Source organism: Salmo salar, chromosome 07 (genome assembly GCF_965601325.2).
Source record: "Salmo salar chromosome 07, fSalSal1, whole genome shotgun sequence".
NCBI lineage: Eukaryota > Metazoa > Chordata > Actinopteri > Salmoniformes > Salmonidae > Salmo > Salmo salar.
In genome coordinates, this window is record NC_138297.1 from 44,947,354 (window position 1) to 44,962,549 (window position 15,196).

General features: G+C 43.5%; 2 protein-coding genes across 5 annotated transcripts in view; both read left to right on the forward strand.

Moving 5' to 3' along the window:
- Positions 1 to 1,538: 1,538 nt before the first annotated feature.
- LOC106609256 (intestine-specific homeobox-like) lies at positions 1,539 to 5,579 on the forward strand. Of its 2 annotated transcripts, none has more exons than XM_014207845.3 (3): positions 1,539 to 2,203; positions 3,195 to 3,349; positions 5,092 to 5,579. In XM_014207845.3, the coding sequence occupies exons 1-3, from the start codon at positions 1,993 to 1,995 to the stop codon at positions 5,377 to 5,379; spliced, it is 654 nt and encodes a 217-aa protein (XP_014063320.2). In that variant the 5' UTR covers positions 1,539 to 1,992; the 3' UTR covers positions 5,380 to 5,579. The 2 variants fall into 2 exon arrangements, with proteins under 2 accessions (XP_014063320.2, XP_014063322.2); XM_014207847.3 differs by having other exon boundaries at positions 1,540 to 2,203; positions 3,198 to 3,349.
- Positions 5,580 to 10,438: 4,859 nt separating this feature from the next.
- LOC106609162 (protein bicaudal D homolog 1) overlaps positions 10,439 to 15,196 on the forward strand; it is a 31,298-nt gene continuing 26,540 nt past the window's right edge. Inside the window, exon 1 of one of the 3 annotated variants that reach the window (XM_014207644.3) lies at positions 10,439 to 11,206. In XM_014207644.3, coding sequence (XP_014063119.3) covers positions 10,991 to 11,206 — 216 coding nt within the window. In that variant the 5' untranslated portion in view covers positions 10,439 to 10,990. The remainder of the gene's footprint in view (positions 11,207 to 15,196) is intronic. The other 2 variants (XM_045721980.2, XM_045721982.2) reach the window with 2 other exon arrangements.

A 15,196-nucleotide genomic window follows, 5' to 3' on the forward strand; every position in this document is an offset into this window, starting at 1 on the left:
ACACACACACACACACACCCTCCCCCATGCATCCTTAACAGAAGAAATACTCCCCCCTCCACTCTCTCTCTGAAATATATATGAATACACTTACCACATTGCTTTTCCCAAAACAACTTTTATATTTCCTCCCTCTACTTTATTCTGTGCTTCCCAACTGAGTCCCTAAGTAGGAAGTAGCTCCCAAAGTTCCTGTGGGGTTCTGGGAATCAGCTCTGTGTAACATTCTTTTATTTATTTAACCTTTATTTAACTAGGCAAGTCAGTTAAGAACGAATTCTTATTTGGGGTGGCAGGGTAGAGCATTGGATTAATAACCAAAAGGGTGCAAGTTCAAATCCCTGAGCTGAAAAGGTACAAATGTGTCGTTCTGCCCCTGAACAGGCAGTTAACCCACTGTTCCTAGGCTGTCATTGAAAATAAGAATTTGTTCTTAACTGACTTGCCTGGTAAAATAAAATGTATAGTGATGGCCTACACCTGCCAAACCTGGATGATGCTGGGCCAATTGTGCACCCCCCTATGGGACTCCCAATCACAGAGGGTTGTGATACAGCCTGGAATCAAATCAGGGTGTCTGTAGTGATTCCTTTAGCACTGAGATCTGGTGCCTTAGACTTCTGTGCCACTCGGGAGCCCAACATGAATACTAACGTCATTTCCTGGACTAGTGTTGTCTTATGGATACAAGAGACAGAGTAGAACTCATAAACAGTGACTTTCTTTCTAATGACCACATGGAGGTGCTATAAAACCCCACCTATGTCAGGTCCAAACTGCAGAGCCTATCACTGGATAGAGGGTGCATCTCAAAAGTTTAAATTGGCTTTCTCCCCTTCACCCCTTCTTATGCATTGAAGGAGACAGAATAGACGAAAGCAGCATAATAATGTTTACCTATCAGGTGTTCGCCCCAAACAGAACAAATCCTCCATATGGGTGCAAAGGAATGAGAGAAGATGAGGAGAGGAGGAGAGGAAGCCAATTTAGACTATTGATACGCAGCCAGAGTTCACCAAAAGGCCACCAGATAGATAGTGTTATTAAGTCAGCTAATTGCGCATCGTAAACCAACACAACACGTAAACACATGAGCCAAAACGCTATTATGATCAATGAACACATTGATCTTTTCTGGGCTTTTCTAGTAGCCCCATCCTCATTATGAGGTATCATTCATTTTGACTCATTTTGCAATTAAACACAAGGACACCTCGGAAAATAGAATATCATTCCGGGGATGTTTATGAGTTTGGCAAAGAGGTTTAGCTGGCTTACTCTGGTTGCTAAAGCTCTTTCTGCTGTAGCCAACTTTGTGGCATGTCAACAACAAAGAATTTGGCCCGAGCAGAAACAGAATTTATAGCTTATAGCTTAGCTACACTCCTGAGTCTTAAATGATCAAATGATAATCTTCAAAGTTTCTCGACATTGAATGAGAACAGTCAGCTGTCAAGGTAAAGGAGTTTATGGCAGTGTGTGAGTTGCACAGTAAACCTGCTCCTCCTTCTATTGATCCCAATGATCCACTGTATTAGCCTACAGACCCTATCTGTCTTTACCTGGGGACACAGTTATGACACCTGATAGGAGTTACATGACAGAGAGGTAGAGAGACTAGGAAGGAAGATAGACAGACAGAAATCGACCTACGGCGAGAGAACAGGCTGGACAGAAAGAGACACAGAGAAACAGACAGAAGGAGGTATACAGATAGAAAGGGAGGAAGAGAGAGACCGAGAAGAAAAGAGCGATAGAACAAGACAGCGAGAGAGAGAGAGAGAGAGAGAGAGACAGAGAGAGCGAGAGAGAAGCAAGTCTGAATTCTAGACTACAGACGACCAGTGAGGGGACCAGGAGATGTGACAAGGAAACAGTTGTACCCCGTCTACAGAGCTCTGATTAGCAGGCTGGGTCACCCTCTACAGAGGAGACTGGAAGTCAGTGGAGGGGAACCAGATAGGCCGGTGGTGCAGGATATGTCAGGGCACCATGGAGTCCCACAGAGACAGACTCCAGAGTGTGTCCCCCCCCAAGGTGTTGTCTCACTCAATTGAGCGGATCCTGAGGAGAGCACCGTGTCTGGATGGGGAGGAGAGGGGGGGCGGAGGAGAGGAGAAGAGAGGGAGCATGGCGGGAGAGACGGGGTCTGTGTGTGTGAAGACCACCGCTGAGCAAGAGCCTAAAGTCAACAGATGCCCAGGTGTGTTTAGTCAGTGGTTCCAAAGGCTCAGTTTGTTGGAGCACGCTGTGGATTTAATTAACTGTTTGCTGCGGTTTTGATCAAAGTATCTGCTAAATGACCCTATTAGTAGCAGTAGAAAACTTGAATATCCAAAATACAAGGGGAAAACTCATTTCAATGAAGCAAGATCAATAGATAAGGACATCATATATTCAATAGTGTAGATTGTGTTTCTTGTGCTACAGCCTTCTAAACTGTGGAGTTTAACTCAGAGTTTGGAAGCAGAGTAAGTGAATGGAATTGTAACAGTATTGAATGAGGAAAGAGTGCTTTATATTTCATTTGAAGAAGGTTTACATTTGTTCTGGCTAAGTGTTTCTATCCTCTCCGGTGTACTAAAGCTCAAGTAGAGCAGAGGCAAGAGTCAGAGGTTGTTTTATGGTTTTGTCCTTTTTTTCTACCTTTTTATATGGTGGTGCTTTGATGTTGATTTTGAAAAATGTCTTGTTCGTGATTCATAAATGCTCTATGCTCCGTCTTTTCTAAAAAGCCGCTTAGGGAATTGGATTACTTCAAATTCCAATTCGGAGGAACATAAAAAACCGACAATAAACAAAACAATTATGATTAGAAATACACTTGAGACACGGTAATGGGAATTACTGTATAGCTATGGGTTGTTTTAACCTTTACTTAAGGACAAAAATGTTCTGCAAATGTGTTTCCCCCTGTATATTTAGTGCACAAATAATAACTTGTTTCCTGTCATAACCGTTTCTGTAACTGTCAAGGTCTAATTGTATTTGGATAGTTACCTGTAAATACTGTAGACTTTAAGTGCCATATTTAGCTAAACGGCCAAACACATTTACAGAGTTTGCTAAATATCTGCTTTCCATTTCGAAAGCAATAAATTGTGTGTGTGTGTGTGTGTGTGTGTGTGTGTGTGTGTGTGTGTGTGTGTGTGTGTGTGTGTGTGTGTGTGTGTGTGTGTGTGTTTTGTTTGGAGTAGTGTCACGGAGAAGCAGTCGGCGGGTACGAACCACATTCACCTCGGCCCAGCTAGAGGTGCTAGAGAGGTCCTTCCAGGATAGCCAATATCCTGACATATATTCCAGAGAACTACTGGCCTCCCAAACACAGCTGTCAGAGGCACGAGTACAGGTACGTACACTACTGTGTGGATTTGCGCGTGTGTGTGTGCGCATTCATTTCTGTGTGTTTGGTTGGTTTCTTGATGGTCTTCTAACATACAGTGAGCACCATAATTCATTGGACAGTGACCATTGTTTTGTTATTTTGGTTCTGTACTCTAGCACTTTGAGTTTGAAAGGATACAATGAGGGTGAAGTGCAGACTGTCAGCTTTAATTTAAGGTATTTTCATACATATCGGATGAACCGTTTAGAAATTATAGAAGCTTTTGTACATAGTCCCCCCCATTTTCAGGCATCAAAAAACATTGGACAGTTTAACATATTGTAGAATAAAGTAATCATTGTTAATATTTGGTCACATATCCTTTGCATGCAATGACTGCTTGAAGTCTGCGATGCATCGACATCACCAGACGCTGGGTATCTTCCCTGGTGATGCTATGCCAGGCCTGTACTGCAGCCATCTTCAGTTCCTGCTTGTTTCGGGGACTTATTGCCTTCAGTCTCCTCTTCAGCATGTAAATTGCATGTTCAATTGGATTCAGATCCGGTGATTGACTCGGCCAGTCAAGGATTTTCCACTTTTTGGCCATCAAAAACCCCTTCGTTGCTCTAGCAGTATGTTTAGGGTTATTGTCTTGTTGCATGATGAAGTGCCGTCCAATGAGTTTGGAGGTATTTGGTTTTATCTGAGCAGATAAAATATTTCTGTAGACTTCAGAATTCATTGTTCTACTTCTGTCTGCAGTCACATCATCGATGAAGACAAGTGAGCCTGTTCCACTGGCAGCCATACAGGCCCAAGCCATAACACCCCATCCACCATGTTTCACAGATGAGGTGGTATGTTTTGGATCATGGGCATGTCATTTTTTTCTCCACACTTTCCTCTTTCCATCACTCTGGTACATGTTAATCTTTGTCTCATCTGTCCACAATACTTTTTTTCCCAGAACTCTTGGGGCTCTTTTAGGTGCTTTTTAGCAAACTGTAATCTCACCTTTCTGTTCTTCAGGCTTATCAGTGGTTTGCATCTTGTAGTGTACCCTCTGTAGTCCTGCTGGTGTAGTCTTCTACATATGTGCATCCAGGAGAGTGTTTTTGATCTGTTGGGCTGTTGTCAGGAGGGTTTTCTTCACCATAGAGAGTATTCTCCTGTCATCCACTACAGTGGTCTTCCTCAGTCTACCGGGTCTTTTGACATAATTGAGTTCACCGGTTGTTTTGTTCTTGTTAATGATGAACCAAACTGTTGACTTGGGCGTGCCCAGGGTTTTTGCAATGTTCCTGATTGATTGATTTTCATTTCTGAGTCTTATGACGGCCAGCTTCATTTGCATCGACACTGCTGTCTTCCTCATGTTGTCACACCCCAACAACAACCTCCAAAGGCAATAGCAAAGTCTAGAATCAATACTATTCATCAACAGCTCTCCTGCATTCACTAACGACACAAATGAGTACACCTGCCTAACGACACACATCTGTGAAGCCAATTCAGCAAATGCTTGTAGTACCTTAAAATGTGTGGACCATGTACAAAAGGTGCTGTCATTTCTAAACGGTTCATCCGATATGTATGAAAATACCCTCAAATTAAAGCTGACAGTCTGCACTTCACCCTCATTGTCATTGTATCCTTTCAAACTCAAAGTGCTAGAGTAGAGAACCAAAATAACAAAAACGTGGTCACTGTCCAATGAATTATGGTGCTCACTGTATCTGCTGTGTGTTGTCATCCTGACCCAGATATGGTTCCAGAACCGCCGGGCCAAGTGGAGGAAGACTGGAGCTCTGGGAGAGAGCAGAGGATTGGACAAGCTCTTAGACATCAACCAACAGCCTGAGAGGATTGTGCCGCTTCCTCCCCTGATTGGATCCTTCCAAACCAGGCCACACCCACTACAGCAAAAGCTCTTCATCTCCAGGCCACCCTACCATCCCATTGGTGTTTACCAGAACTTCCTGCCCAAGCTCCACCCAGCCCTGGTACCCTACTCTGAGCACTACCTGCTTCCCCTCCCAGCCCAGTCCTAGTTGACCCCAATGACACACACCATACCTGGACACACACTCAGCTGACAGACGCACATACCGGATGCCTTGTATGTCAAATATGTCTGTCCCTGTACATATGTGTTTTCTGTACGTAAAACTATTCTACTCATACAGAAATCGGCTATTTTCATTAATTTCATACAAAGTATCATAAATAAAGGTCTTCAGTCTGAGCATGATTAGCTGAATCAGGTGTGTTATTGTAGGGCTGGAATGAAACACCCAGTAGGTCTCCAGGACCAGAGTTGAAGACCCATGTCCCAGACTGATCCTGGGTTCTCGGGGATTCTGAGAAACACTCTGACTCAGTCATCATCATCAGTGTTACGTCACTTCCATAGTCAACCATATAGTTCCTTGAATCTGAGTCGTCCTCTCAAAGGGTAAAGTAGTTTATGTGATATGATTAATAGGACAATGCTCTGGAGTCTTTAAACAATGAACATTTATGGGTGACGATTGCCAAGGAAACTATTATTTATTATCTTGAGGTATTTATAGTAGAAACTCAATAAATTACATGTAGCCCACACATACGGTGCCAGGGTTTGAGAGAAAGAAAGATAGTGAGAGAGAGAGAAAGAGGGGGGAGAGAGAGAGGGGGTTATTTCAGATGATATGGGGCCTATAAAAGGGATACTGTGTTGAGATTTCAGATTATTACTCAATCGATTTATTGCACTCTACATATATGGTACTACCTTATCTTAATTCACCTGGGGTGAATCTGAGGGCAGGGCGTGTGTACAGTCATCATCAGAGACAGACAGACACACACACACACACACACACACACACACACACACACACACACACACACACACACACACACACACACACACACACACACACAAACACACACACACAACCAGGTGTAGAGTCATCATAAAACAATTGTGTAAGATGGTTCAATGTTTCAGTGTTGCAGACAGAAATGGAGTAGATCAGTAGATCTCTGAGAATTATGTTTTTAACTGCAAGTTCTGGAAATGTCATCCCAACTGAACACATGATCATCTACAGTGCCATACAAAAGTATTCATCCCTCTTGGCGTTTTTCCAATTTTGTTGCATTACAACCTGTTTTATTTGGATTTCATGTAATGGACATACACAAAATAGTCCAAATTGGTGAAGTGAGGGCATTAATCAGAGAGGCAACAAAGAGACCAAAGATAACCCAGAAGGAGCTGCAAAGCTCCACAGTGGAGATTGGTGTATCTGTCCATAGGACCACTTTAAGCCGTACACTCCACAGAGCTGGGCTTTATGGAAGAGTGGCCAGAAAAAAGACATTGCTTAAAGAATAAAATAAGCAAACACGTTTGGTGTTAGCCAACAGGCATGTGGGATACTCCCCAAACATATGGAAGAAGGTACTCTGGTCAGATGAGACTAAAATTTTGCTTTTTGTCCATCAAGGAAAACGCTACGTCTGGCGCAAACCCAACACCTCTCATCACACCGAGAATACCATCCCCACAATGAAGCATGGTTGTGGCAGCATCATGCTGTGGGGATGTTTTTCATCGGCAGGAACTGGGAAACTGGTCAGAATTGAAGGAATGATGGATGGCACAAAATACAGGGAAATTCTTGAGGGAAACCTGTTTCGGTCTTCCAGAGATTTGAGACTGGGACAGAGGTTCACCTTCCAGCAGGACAATGACCCTAAGCATACTGCTAAAGCAACACTCGAGTGGTTTAAGCGGAAACATTTAAATGTCTTGGAATGGCCTAGTCAAAGCCCAGACCTTAATCCAATTGAGATTCTGTGCTATGACTTAAAAATTGCTGTACACCAGCAGAACCCATCCAATTTGAAGGAACTGGAGCAGTTTTGCCTTGAAGAATGGGCAAAAATCCCAGTGGCTAGATGTGCTAAGCTTATAGAGACATACCCCAAGAGACTTGCAGCTGTAATTGCTGCAAAAGGTGGCTCTACAAAGTATTGACTTTGGGGGGGTGAATAGTTATGCACGCTCAAGTTCCGTTTTTTTGTCTTATTTCTTGTTTGTTTCACAATGAAAAATATTTTGCATCTTCAAAGTGGTAGGCATGTTGTGTAAATCAAACGATACTAACCCCCCCCCCAAAAAATCGATTTTAATTCCAGGTTGTAAGGCAACAAAATAGGGAAAATGCCAAGGGGGTGAATACTATCGCAAGCCACTGTAAAAGTTTCTCAACTCCAGACCTAGGGAAACAACTGGTCAATGGCTTGATGATTAATTGAATTTAATTGAATCGGGTGTGTAAGAGTCAATGAATGGGCTGGAGTAAACATGTGCAGCCCTGTGCTATGAGACCTCAGGGTTGGTGTTGAGGAACCCTGATTTAAATATTTCAGTGAGGTGGCTTGTTCCATACTTCACCTGACCAGGTTAGTGTAGCTCTAGCCTATTTACGACGGCGCTCTTGCCTTGACTCAACAACACTTCTTCCCTCTGCTGAACTTTTGACCCCCTCTTATCTGTATTTTCAGGCGCTTAGCATTCGGGTGAACCATGTGTTATAACAGTCTTATCAGACGAGCTATGATGTGTCCCCGTCCACAGGCTAACGTTAGAACACGCACACACCAGTTTGGCCAAAGGCTGGCAGATTTTTGTGGGTGTTATTGAATTTTCCAAGAATTTGTTTGGTGTGTTTCCGAAAAGCCTGAAGTGCTGAGCTTTATCCAACGTCCAAAGTTCAAAGTCATGCATTCCAAATGGAGGAACATTTCATTTTTATTTCACAGTTCTGTATAACTGGTTTATTATGGTGTGAACAGTGAGTGGTATGCTGTATATATATATATATAATATATATATATATATATATATATATATTTATTATATATATTATATATATTAATGTATTGATTTATTTTGAAATAAGTTGTGCTTGTTGCTATATCACTTCATTTTCCAATGTATATCAGGAAACAATAAAAATAGCTAATGGACTGAAGTAGGCTACTGAAAGCTGATAAACATTACAAAGACGGATAATTCAAACTCATATTTTAAAATAAATTGGACATATATTTTGATGAGCTTGGCATGTGTGTCCTCTTGTGGTTCAGTAAGGGTGTCATAGCTCTGACACCTTATCGCGGTGTTCCTGGTTTGAACAGGTGGTGGTACTGTAAGACTTAGAATAAGCTACTGTAGAGATGCTATCTCCACTTCTGTTTCCTCTCCTGGCTCGAACATTATATTGTTTCCTGTCATCTTTCTCACTATGATTTGTATTAGTGGCCTATCTGGAGCAACTTATAAATGAACATCATAGGGGCATTGCAGTTGACAACTTAGGATATAGACTAAAATATACCAGGGGTCCCAATAGGGACCATATACAGTGCCTTCAGAAAGTATTCAGACCCCTTGACTTTTTAATTAAATCGTTTTTTTTCCTCCTCTTCAATCTACACACAATACCCCATAATGATAAAGCAAAAACAGGAATGTTTTGCCCCAAAAATATAAATAAAAAAAATGAAATATTACATTTACATAAGTATTCAGACCCTTGTTGAAGCACCTTTGGCAGCGATTACTACAGCCTTGAGTCTTCTTGGGTATGACGCTACAAGCTTGGCACACCTGTATTTGGGGAGTTTCTCCCATTCTTCTCTGCAGATCCTCTCAAGCTCTATCAGGTTGGATGGGGAGTGTTGCTGCACAGCTATTTTCAGGTCTCTCCAGAGATGTTTGATCGGGTTCAAGTCCAGGCTCTGGCTGGGCCACTCAAGGACATTCAGAGACTTGTCCCAAAGCAACTCCTGCGTTGTCTTGGCTGTGTGCTTAGGGTCGTTTTCCTGTTGGAAGGTGAATCTTGTCCCCAGTCTGAGGTCCTGAGCACTCTGGAGCAGGTTTTCATCAAGGATCTCTCGGTACTTTGCTTCGTTCATTCATCTTTCCCTCGATCCTGACTAGTCTCCCAGTCCCTGCTACTGAAAAACATCCCCACAGCATGATGCTGCCACCACCATGCTGCACCGTAGGGATGGTGTCATGTTTCCTCCAGATGTGACACTTGGCATTCACACCAAAGAGTTCAATCTTGGTTTCATCAGACCAGATAATCTTGTTTCTCATGGTCAGAGATTTTTAGGTGCCTATTGGCAAACTCCAAACGGTCCATCGTGTGCCTTTTACAGAGGACTGACTTCCGTCTGGCCACTCTACCATAAAGGCCTGCTTGGTGGAGTGCTGCAGAGACGTTTGTCCTTCTGGAATGTTCTCCCATCTCCACAGAGGAACTCTAGAGCTCTGTCAGAGTGATTATCAGGTTCTTGGTCACCTCTCTGACCATGGCCTTTCTCCCCCGATTGCTCAGTTTGGCCGGGCGGCCAGCTCTAGGACGAGTCTTGGTGGTTCCAAACTTCTTCCATTTAAGAATGATGGAGGCCACTCTGTTCTTGGGGACCTTCAATCATGCAGACATTTTTTGGTACCCTTCCCCAGATCTGTGCCTTGACACAATCCTGTCTCGGAGCTCTACGGACAATTCCTTCAAACTCGTGGCTTGGTTTTTGCTCTGACATGCACTGTCAACTGTGGGACCTTATATAGACAGGTGTGTGCCTTTCCAAATCATGTCCAATCAATTGAATTTACCACAGCTGGACTCCAATCAAGTTGTAGAAACATCTGAAGGATGATCAATGGAAACAGAATGCACCTGAGCTCAATTTTGAGTGTCATAGCAAAGGGTCTGAATACTTATGTAAATAAGGGATTTGTTTTTTTTGTATACATTTGCAAACATTTCTAAAAACATGTTTTAGCTTTGTCATTTGGGGTATTGTGTGCAGATTGCTGATGAATTGTTTTTATTTAATCCATTTTAGGTTAAGGCTGTAACATAACAAAATGTGGAAAAAGTAAAGGGGTCTGAATACTTTCCGAAGGCACTCTATAGGGACTATATATAGGGATATATCAGGGGTCCTTCGGTGAAAAGGATTGGGAACCCCTGGTGTGGGGGGGGGGGGGGGGGGGTGGTATAAAACAAATGATTAGGCCTATAGCTTTCTTGCCACATTTGTTTATTAATAATCCGTGATCACCAACGGTGAAGAAAGGGTGTAAAAGCAACAGATGTCATCATCAACATAAACATGGTCCTCCTTGTCTGTGGACCAACAGCGTGACGAGCAGTATCCATACCGTACAGCAGAGGGAGAGATGTGCGGGTGAACGGTCGACGTCACAGCCATAGGCAGCAGAAGGATGGGCGAGAGTTGTGTGTGCTTTGCCGCTGCTTCATGGCAATAGAGAGAGATGGCGTCCGCATCCCGATGAATAAGCAAAAAAAGAAGAGGAAAAAGGATGATGCTGGACCCTACTACGCCTAGAGGGGAAGCCGTTTAATTCAACACATCAGCTATGGAGGGATTCATCTCTCTTTCACAATCATTTCGCTCCGGGGATGTTAACGCCCTTTTCATGCGTTTTTAAACTCCTCGTCTGATTCCTTCCAACGGAGGTGTGGGGATTGTTGTCCGGTAGGCTACATCTGTTTTCTTCCTCCGCTTCTCTGCCCATCCGACGCAGCGGCGAGGAGAAGAGGAGAGAAGGGGAAGAGAGGGAAAGCGATGGCTGCTGGAGGAGGATGCGGGGAGACGGTGGAACAGTGCCGGGCAGAGGTGGAGCGTTTGACCCGTGAGCTGGCGGAGGCAAACCGGGAGAAGATCCGGGCTGCGGAGTGCGGTCTGGTGGTTCTGGAGGAGAACCAGACCCTGAAGCAGCAATATTCAGATCTAGAGGCCGAGCAAGAGGCGCTCCGACAGGAGCTGGAGCAGCTACAAGAGGTATCAACCACTTAAAATACGCTATTAAATAACACCCTAAGTTAACCATAAACATTGGCGCATGTGATAGAAGTTCAGTGCTTCCTGGAAATGTATTCGTAAACATGCATTTATTAGTTAGCCTCCAAATCCAACTTCCTTCTGCCCCCCCAGGCGGGTAGGCTTCATCCCTTCCAAGGAATGGGTGATGTCAGCAAGATTTGGGCAGCCCCCCCCCCCCCCCCCCCCATCCACAGAAGTTGGCACCAGTCAGACACCACACAGCGGGTCTGAGTCTGTCAGAGATACACAGGCCTCAGCAGAGAACTGGGAGGGGACGGAGAGGGCTTTGTTGTCCGAGCAGGGAGTAGCGTAGTAACTTGATGCTATGCGCAAGTCTGACGCGCAGGTATGGGCTTTCCAAGGTGTGCTAATGATGCGCATTTTGGTGCAATGGAATATCATATATTTGCGGTGGTAGGCTACTTTGTGTGTGTAGATGGATGTAAACTAGGGTTGTTAATTATGTGTCAAACAGCTTTTGCATGCCTATTTTAACAGATTTTTAAAGAGATACTGAATTCTGCAATACACTTGAACGCCTATGGGGGGAAGTGTTATCCGTCTATTCAAAAAGTAGGTCTGTGGACCATTGTATAAGTTATACAGTACTTAGTACCACTGTAGTACACAATTCCCTATCTGGCTGGCAGACTCACTAAGTGCTAAGTGGCACACCCACATTTGGGTTAGTCATGTCCTACTCTAAGAGACACACCTCTCTAAAATCATTGGAGGAGGACAGTGCTCTCTCTCCTCTCCTCTCTTACTCTCTTCCTCTCTCACTCTCTCTCTTCTCTCACTTTTCTCCCTGTCCTCTGTTCTCATATTTTTTTCTCTCTCTCTATCCTTTGTTCTCTGTTCAGAATTGGTGTCTGTCTCTCTTCTTCCCCACATCTTTTTCTCTGATTGTTTCCAGTGAGCATGTGCTTCACAGTAAATCAGTTAGTATTTGTAAATTCACTAGAGTTTGATATTAAAACAAATCAACATTACAAAGCAAATCAAGAGCATCATCAAGCCTGACAGAACTTGATCTAACCAGAATGCTATATTACTGGTGTAATCAAAGCAAGCCTTTTCACCTTTACACTACATATAACCATAATACATATTTCTCCATCAGACCTGGGTTCAAATACATTTGTATATGAGTATCTGGTGTAAAAGTTTTAAAAAATCGGAGTATTTGAGTATTTTCAAATACACAGCCCAAAACAAGTACTTTTTAAAAATTTCAATGGTTATTTGTATAAACCAAATAGTTGACCAAATACTCATTTCAAATACTATTTTCAAATACCTGGGTAAATGCATGAGAGTGTATTTGAGTCAGTGTACTGTATTTACATTTTTCAAATACTTTCCAAGAGTATTTCCAAATATATTAAAATTACTTTTCTTTTCAAAGATTTTGTTGTTGTTGAATAATTCGATTATATGTAAAAGTAATTGAGATATTTTAATAGTATTTGAACCCAAGTCTGTTCTTCACTACCATGGTTGGTAATTTATTCCTGTTCATTTCAATAATCAATTCATGCTAATTAGCTAAACTGTGCCAAGGTGTAATACATTTTTTTACAAATACTCTGTCGATCTGCAACAAACAGTATTTTCTTTGCCGTATGGAACCCTATGGCAGTATTCATTCACTGGTTTGCTAGCTATAATACAGATGGGTGTGTCTGTAGGCAGCTGATGATGCATTTACAGTAACTGAAGGTCAGTGTGTGTGTGTGTGTGTGTGTGTGTGTGTGTGTGTGTGTGTGTGTGTGTGTGTGTGTGTGTGTGTGTGTGTGTGTGTGTGTGTGTGTGTGTGTGTGTGTGTGTGTGTGTGTGTGTGTGTGTGTGTGTGTGTTTGGCATACATTCTGGAGTGCTATTAGATTGGTTTGGACGTGGTGTAGGGAGCCAACAATGAAGGCATGCCTGTGACTTGTCCTGTCCACTCTGTATATGTCATATGCATGGCAACAATAACGCCACACAGTGAGGCCATTTTAAGACATCTCAGGTCAGTTTAAACCATGTGTATTTAGATGTCAATCAGCTCAGCATTTGCTGTAGTACCTCGTCTTCCACTCTCTCTATCTCCCCCTCTCTTTTTTCCCCCCACCTCATTCTGTTTTCTATGATACTGTGAAGGACATCACACTGCTTGCTGAAAAGCTATCTATTCACTGGTGCAAGTGGGGACACTTCAGGCTGAGGAGTAAGTTTCACACATCCCCATTTGCTACACCACCCCCAGTTCTCTCTCTATTTCTCTCTGTCCCCCTTCTGCTCCTCTCCTCCTCTCTCCCCCTTGCCTCTCCTCCTCTCTCCCCCTTGCCTCTCCTCCTCTCTCCCCCTTGGTCATGGACACTGATCCTTAGAGGAAGTCTTCATCTGGTCTAGGTTTCCATCAGAGTCAGCTCAATACCTCATTTCATCTCAATTAACTCCTATCGATCACTAGGTTTCTCTGGCATACCGCTGCTACTGGGGAAAGGGCTAAACCAATCGCAGAATGACCTATCTAGATTGGACTATTTGTTGACAGTTATCTCACGTCGTTGTAATAAGAGGTTGTCCTTACCACTTTGAGAATAGGTAGATTTCCTACCTTTACCAGTCCTGTGGGTAGTAGTCTTCCACACGGTGGTCTGGTCCACTTGGTGTAGCAGGGAAAGGCTCATCGTAGCTAGAATTGCCTCATCAGCTTCCCTGAGACCTGAAGTAACTGAATGAACTGTCACTTCGTAAACTGAAGCTGAGCTTTGATTGGTTTATTGGGGCTGACAGTTGGCTATGGGGTGCAGAGTTATACTTGGGACATATGGCAGTATGCAGGGTTAGTACCTGCTAAAATTGGAAGTATCAAACATCCACTTCAATAGGTTTTTCTTGATGTGTTGTGAGCTGGACTACTCTGTTCCTCATTGCTCATTTAGACCAGGTTCAGTTCAGAAGGAAAGCTACTTTAGCACAGACGAGCATGCTGGAAACAGTCCACCGTGTTCCCTCTCTGAGCTTTACTGGAAACAGTCCACCGTGTTCTCTCTCTGAGCTTTACTGGAAACAGTCCACCGTGTTCTCTCTCTGAGCTTTACTGGAAACAGTCCACCGTGTTCTCTCTCTGAGCTTTACTGGAAACAGTCCACCGTGTTCCCTCTCTGAGCTTTACTGGAAACAGTCCACCGTGTTCCCTCTCTGAGCTTTACTGGAAACAGTCCACCGTGTTCTCTCTCTGAGCTTTACTGGAAACAGTCCACCATGACCACCGTGTTCCCTCTCTGAGCTTTACTGGAAACAGTCCACCGTGTTCCCTCTCTGAGCTTTACTGAAAACAGTCCGCCATGACCACCGTGTTCCCTCTCTGAGCTTTACTGGAAACAGTCCACCGTGTTCCCTCTCTGAGCTTTACTGAAAACAGTCCGCCATGACCACCGTGTTCCCTCTCTGAGCTTTACTGGAAACAGTCCACCGTGTTCCCTCTCTGAGCTTTACTGAAAACAGTCCGCCATGACCACCGTGTTCCCTCTCTGAGCTTTACTGGAAACAGTCCACCGTGTTCCCTCTCTGAGCTTTACTGGAAACAGTCCACCGTGTTCCCTCTCTGAGCTTTACTGAAAACAGTCCGCCATGACCACCGTGTTCCCTCTCTGAGCTTTACTGGATGAAAGGGCAAAAGAGAGACTCTGTCATAAATGATTCATCATAGCATGCTCTGCTTTCATCATGGTAGTGTTGTGCTAGACTGTCCGTTTTATTTCATGGGAATGCACAAGCCTGATTGGTAATTATCAACTCAATTACCTCACAAGGTCTCCTCAGTGTACAGGTAGCAGGAGTCAGTCTTTCTAAGCACTATTGGGTCTGCAAACCTTTCATCACTAATTGCTATCAGCAGGTTTGATGAAAGGATGCTCATGAAAAAGCAACGGGAAAAGTTACCTTTTGGTGGTGG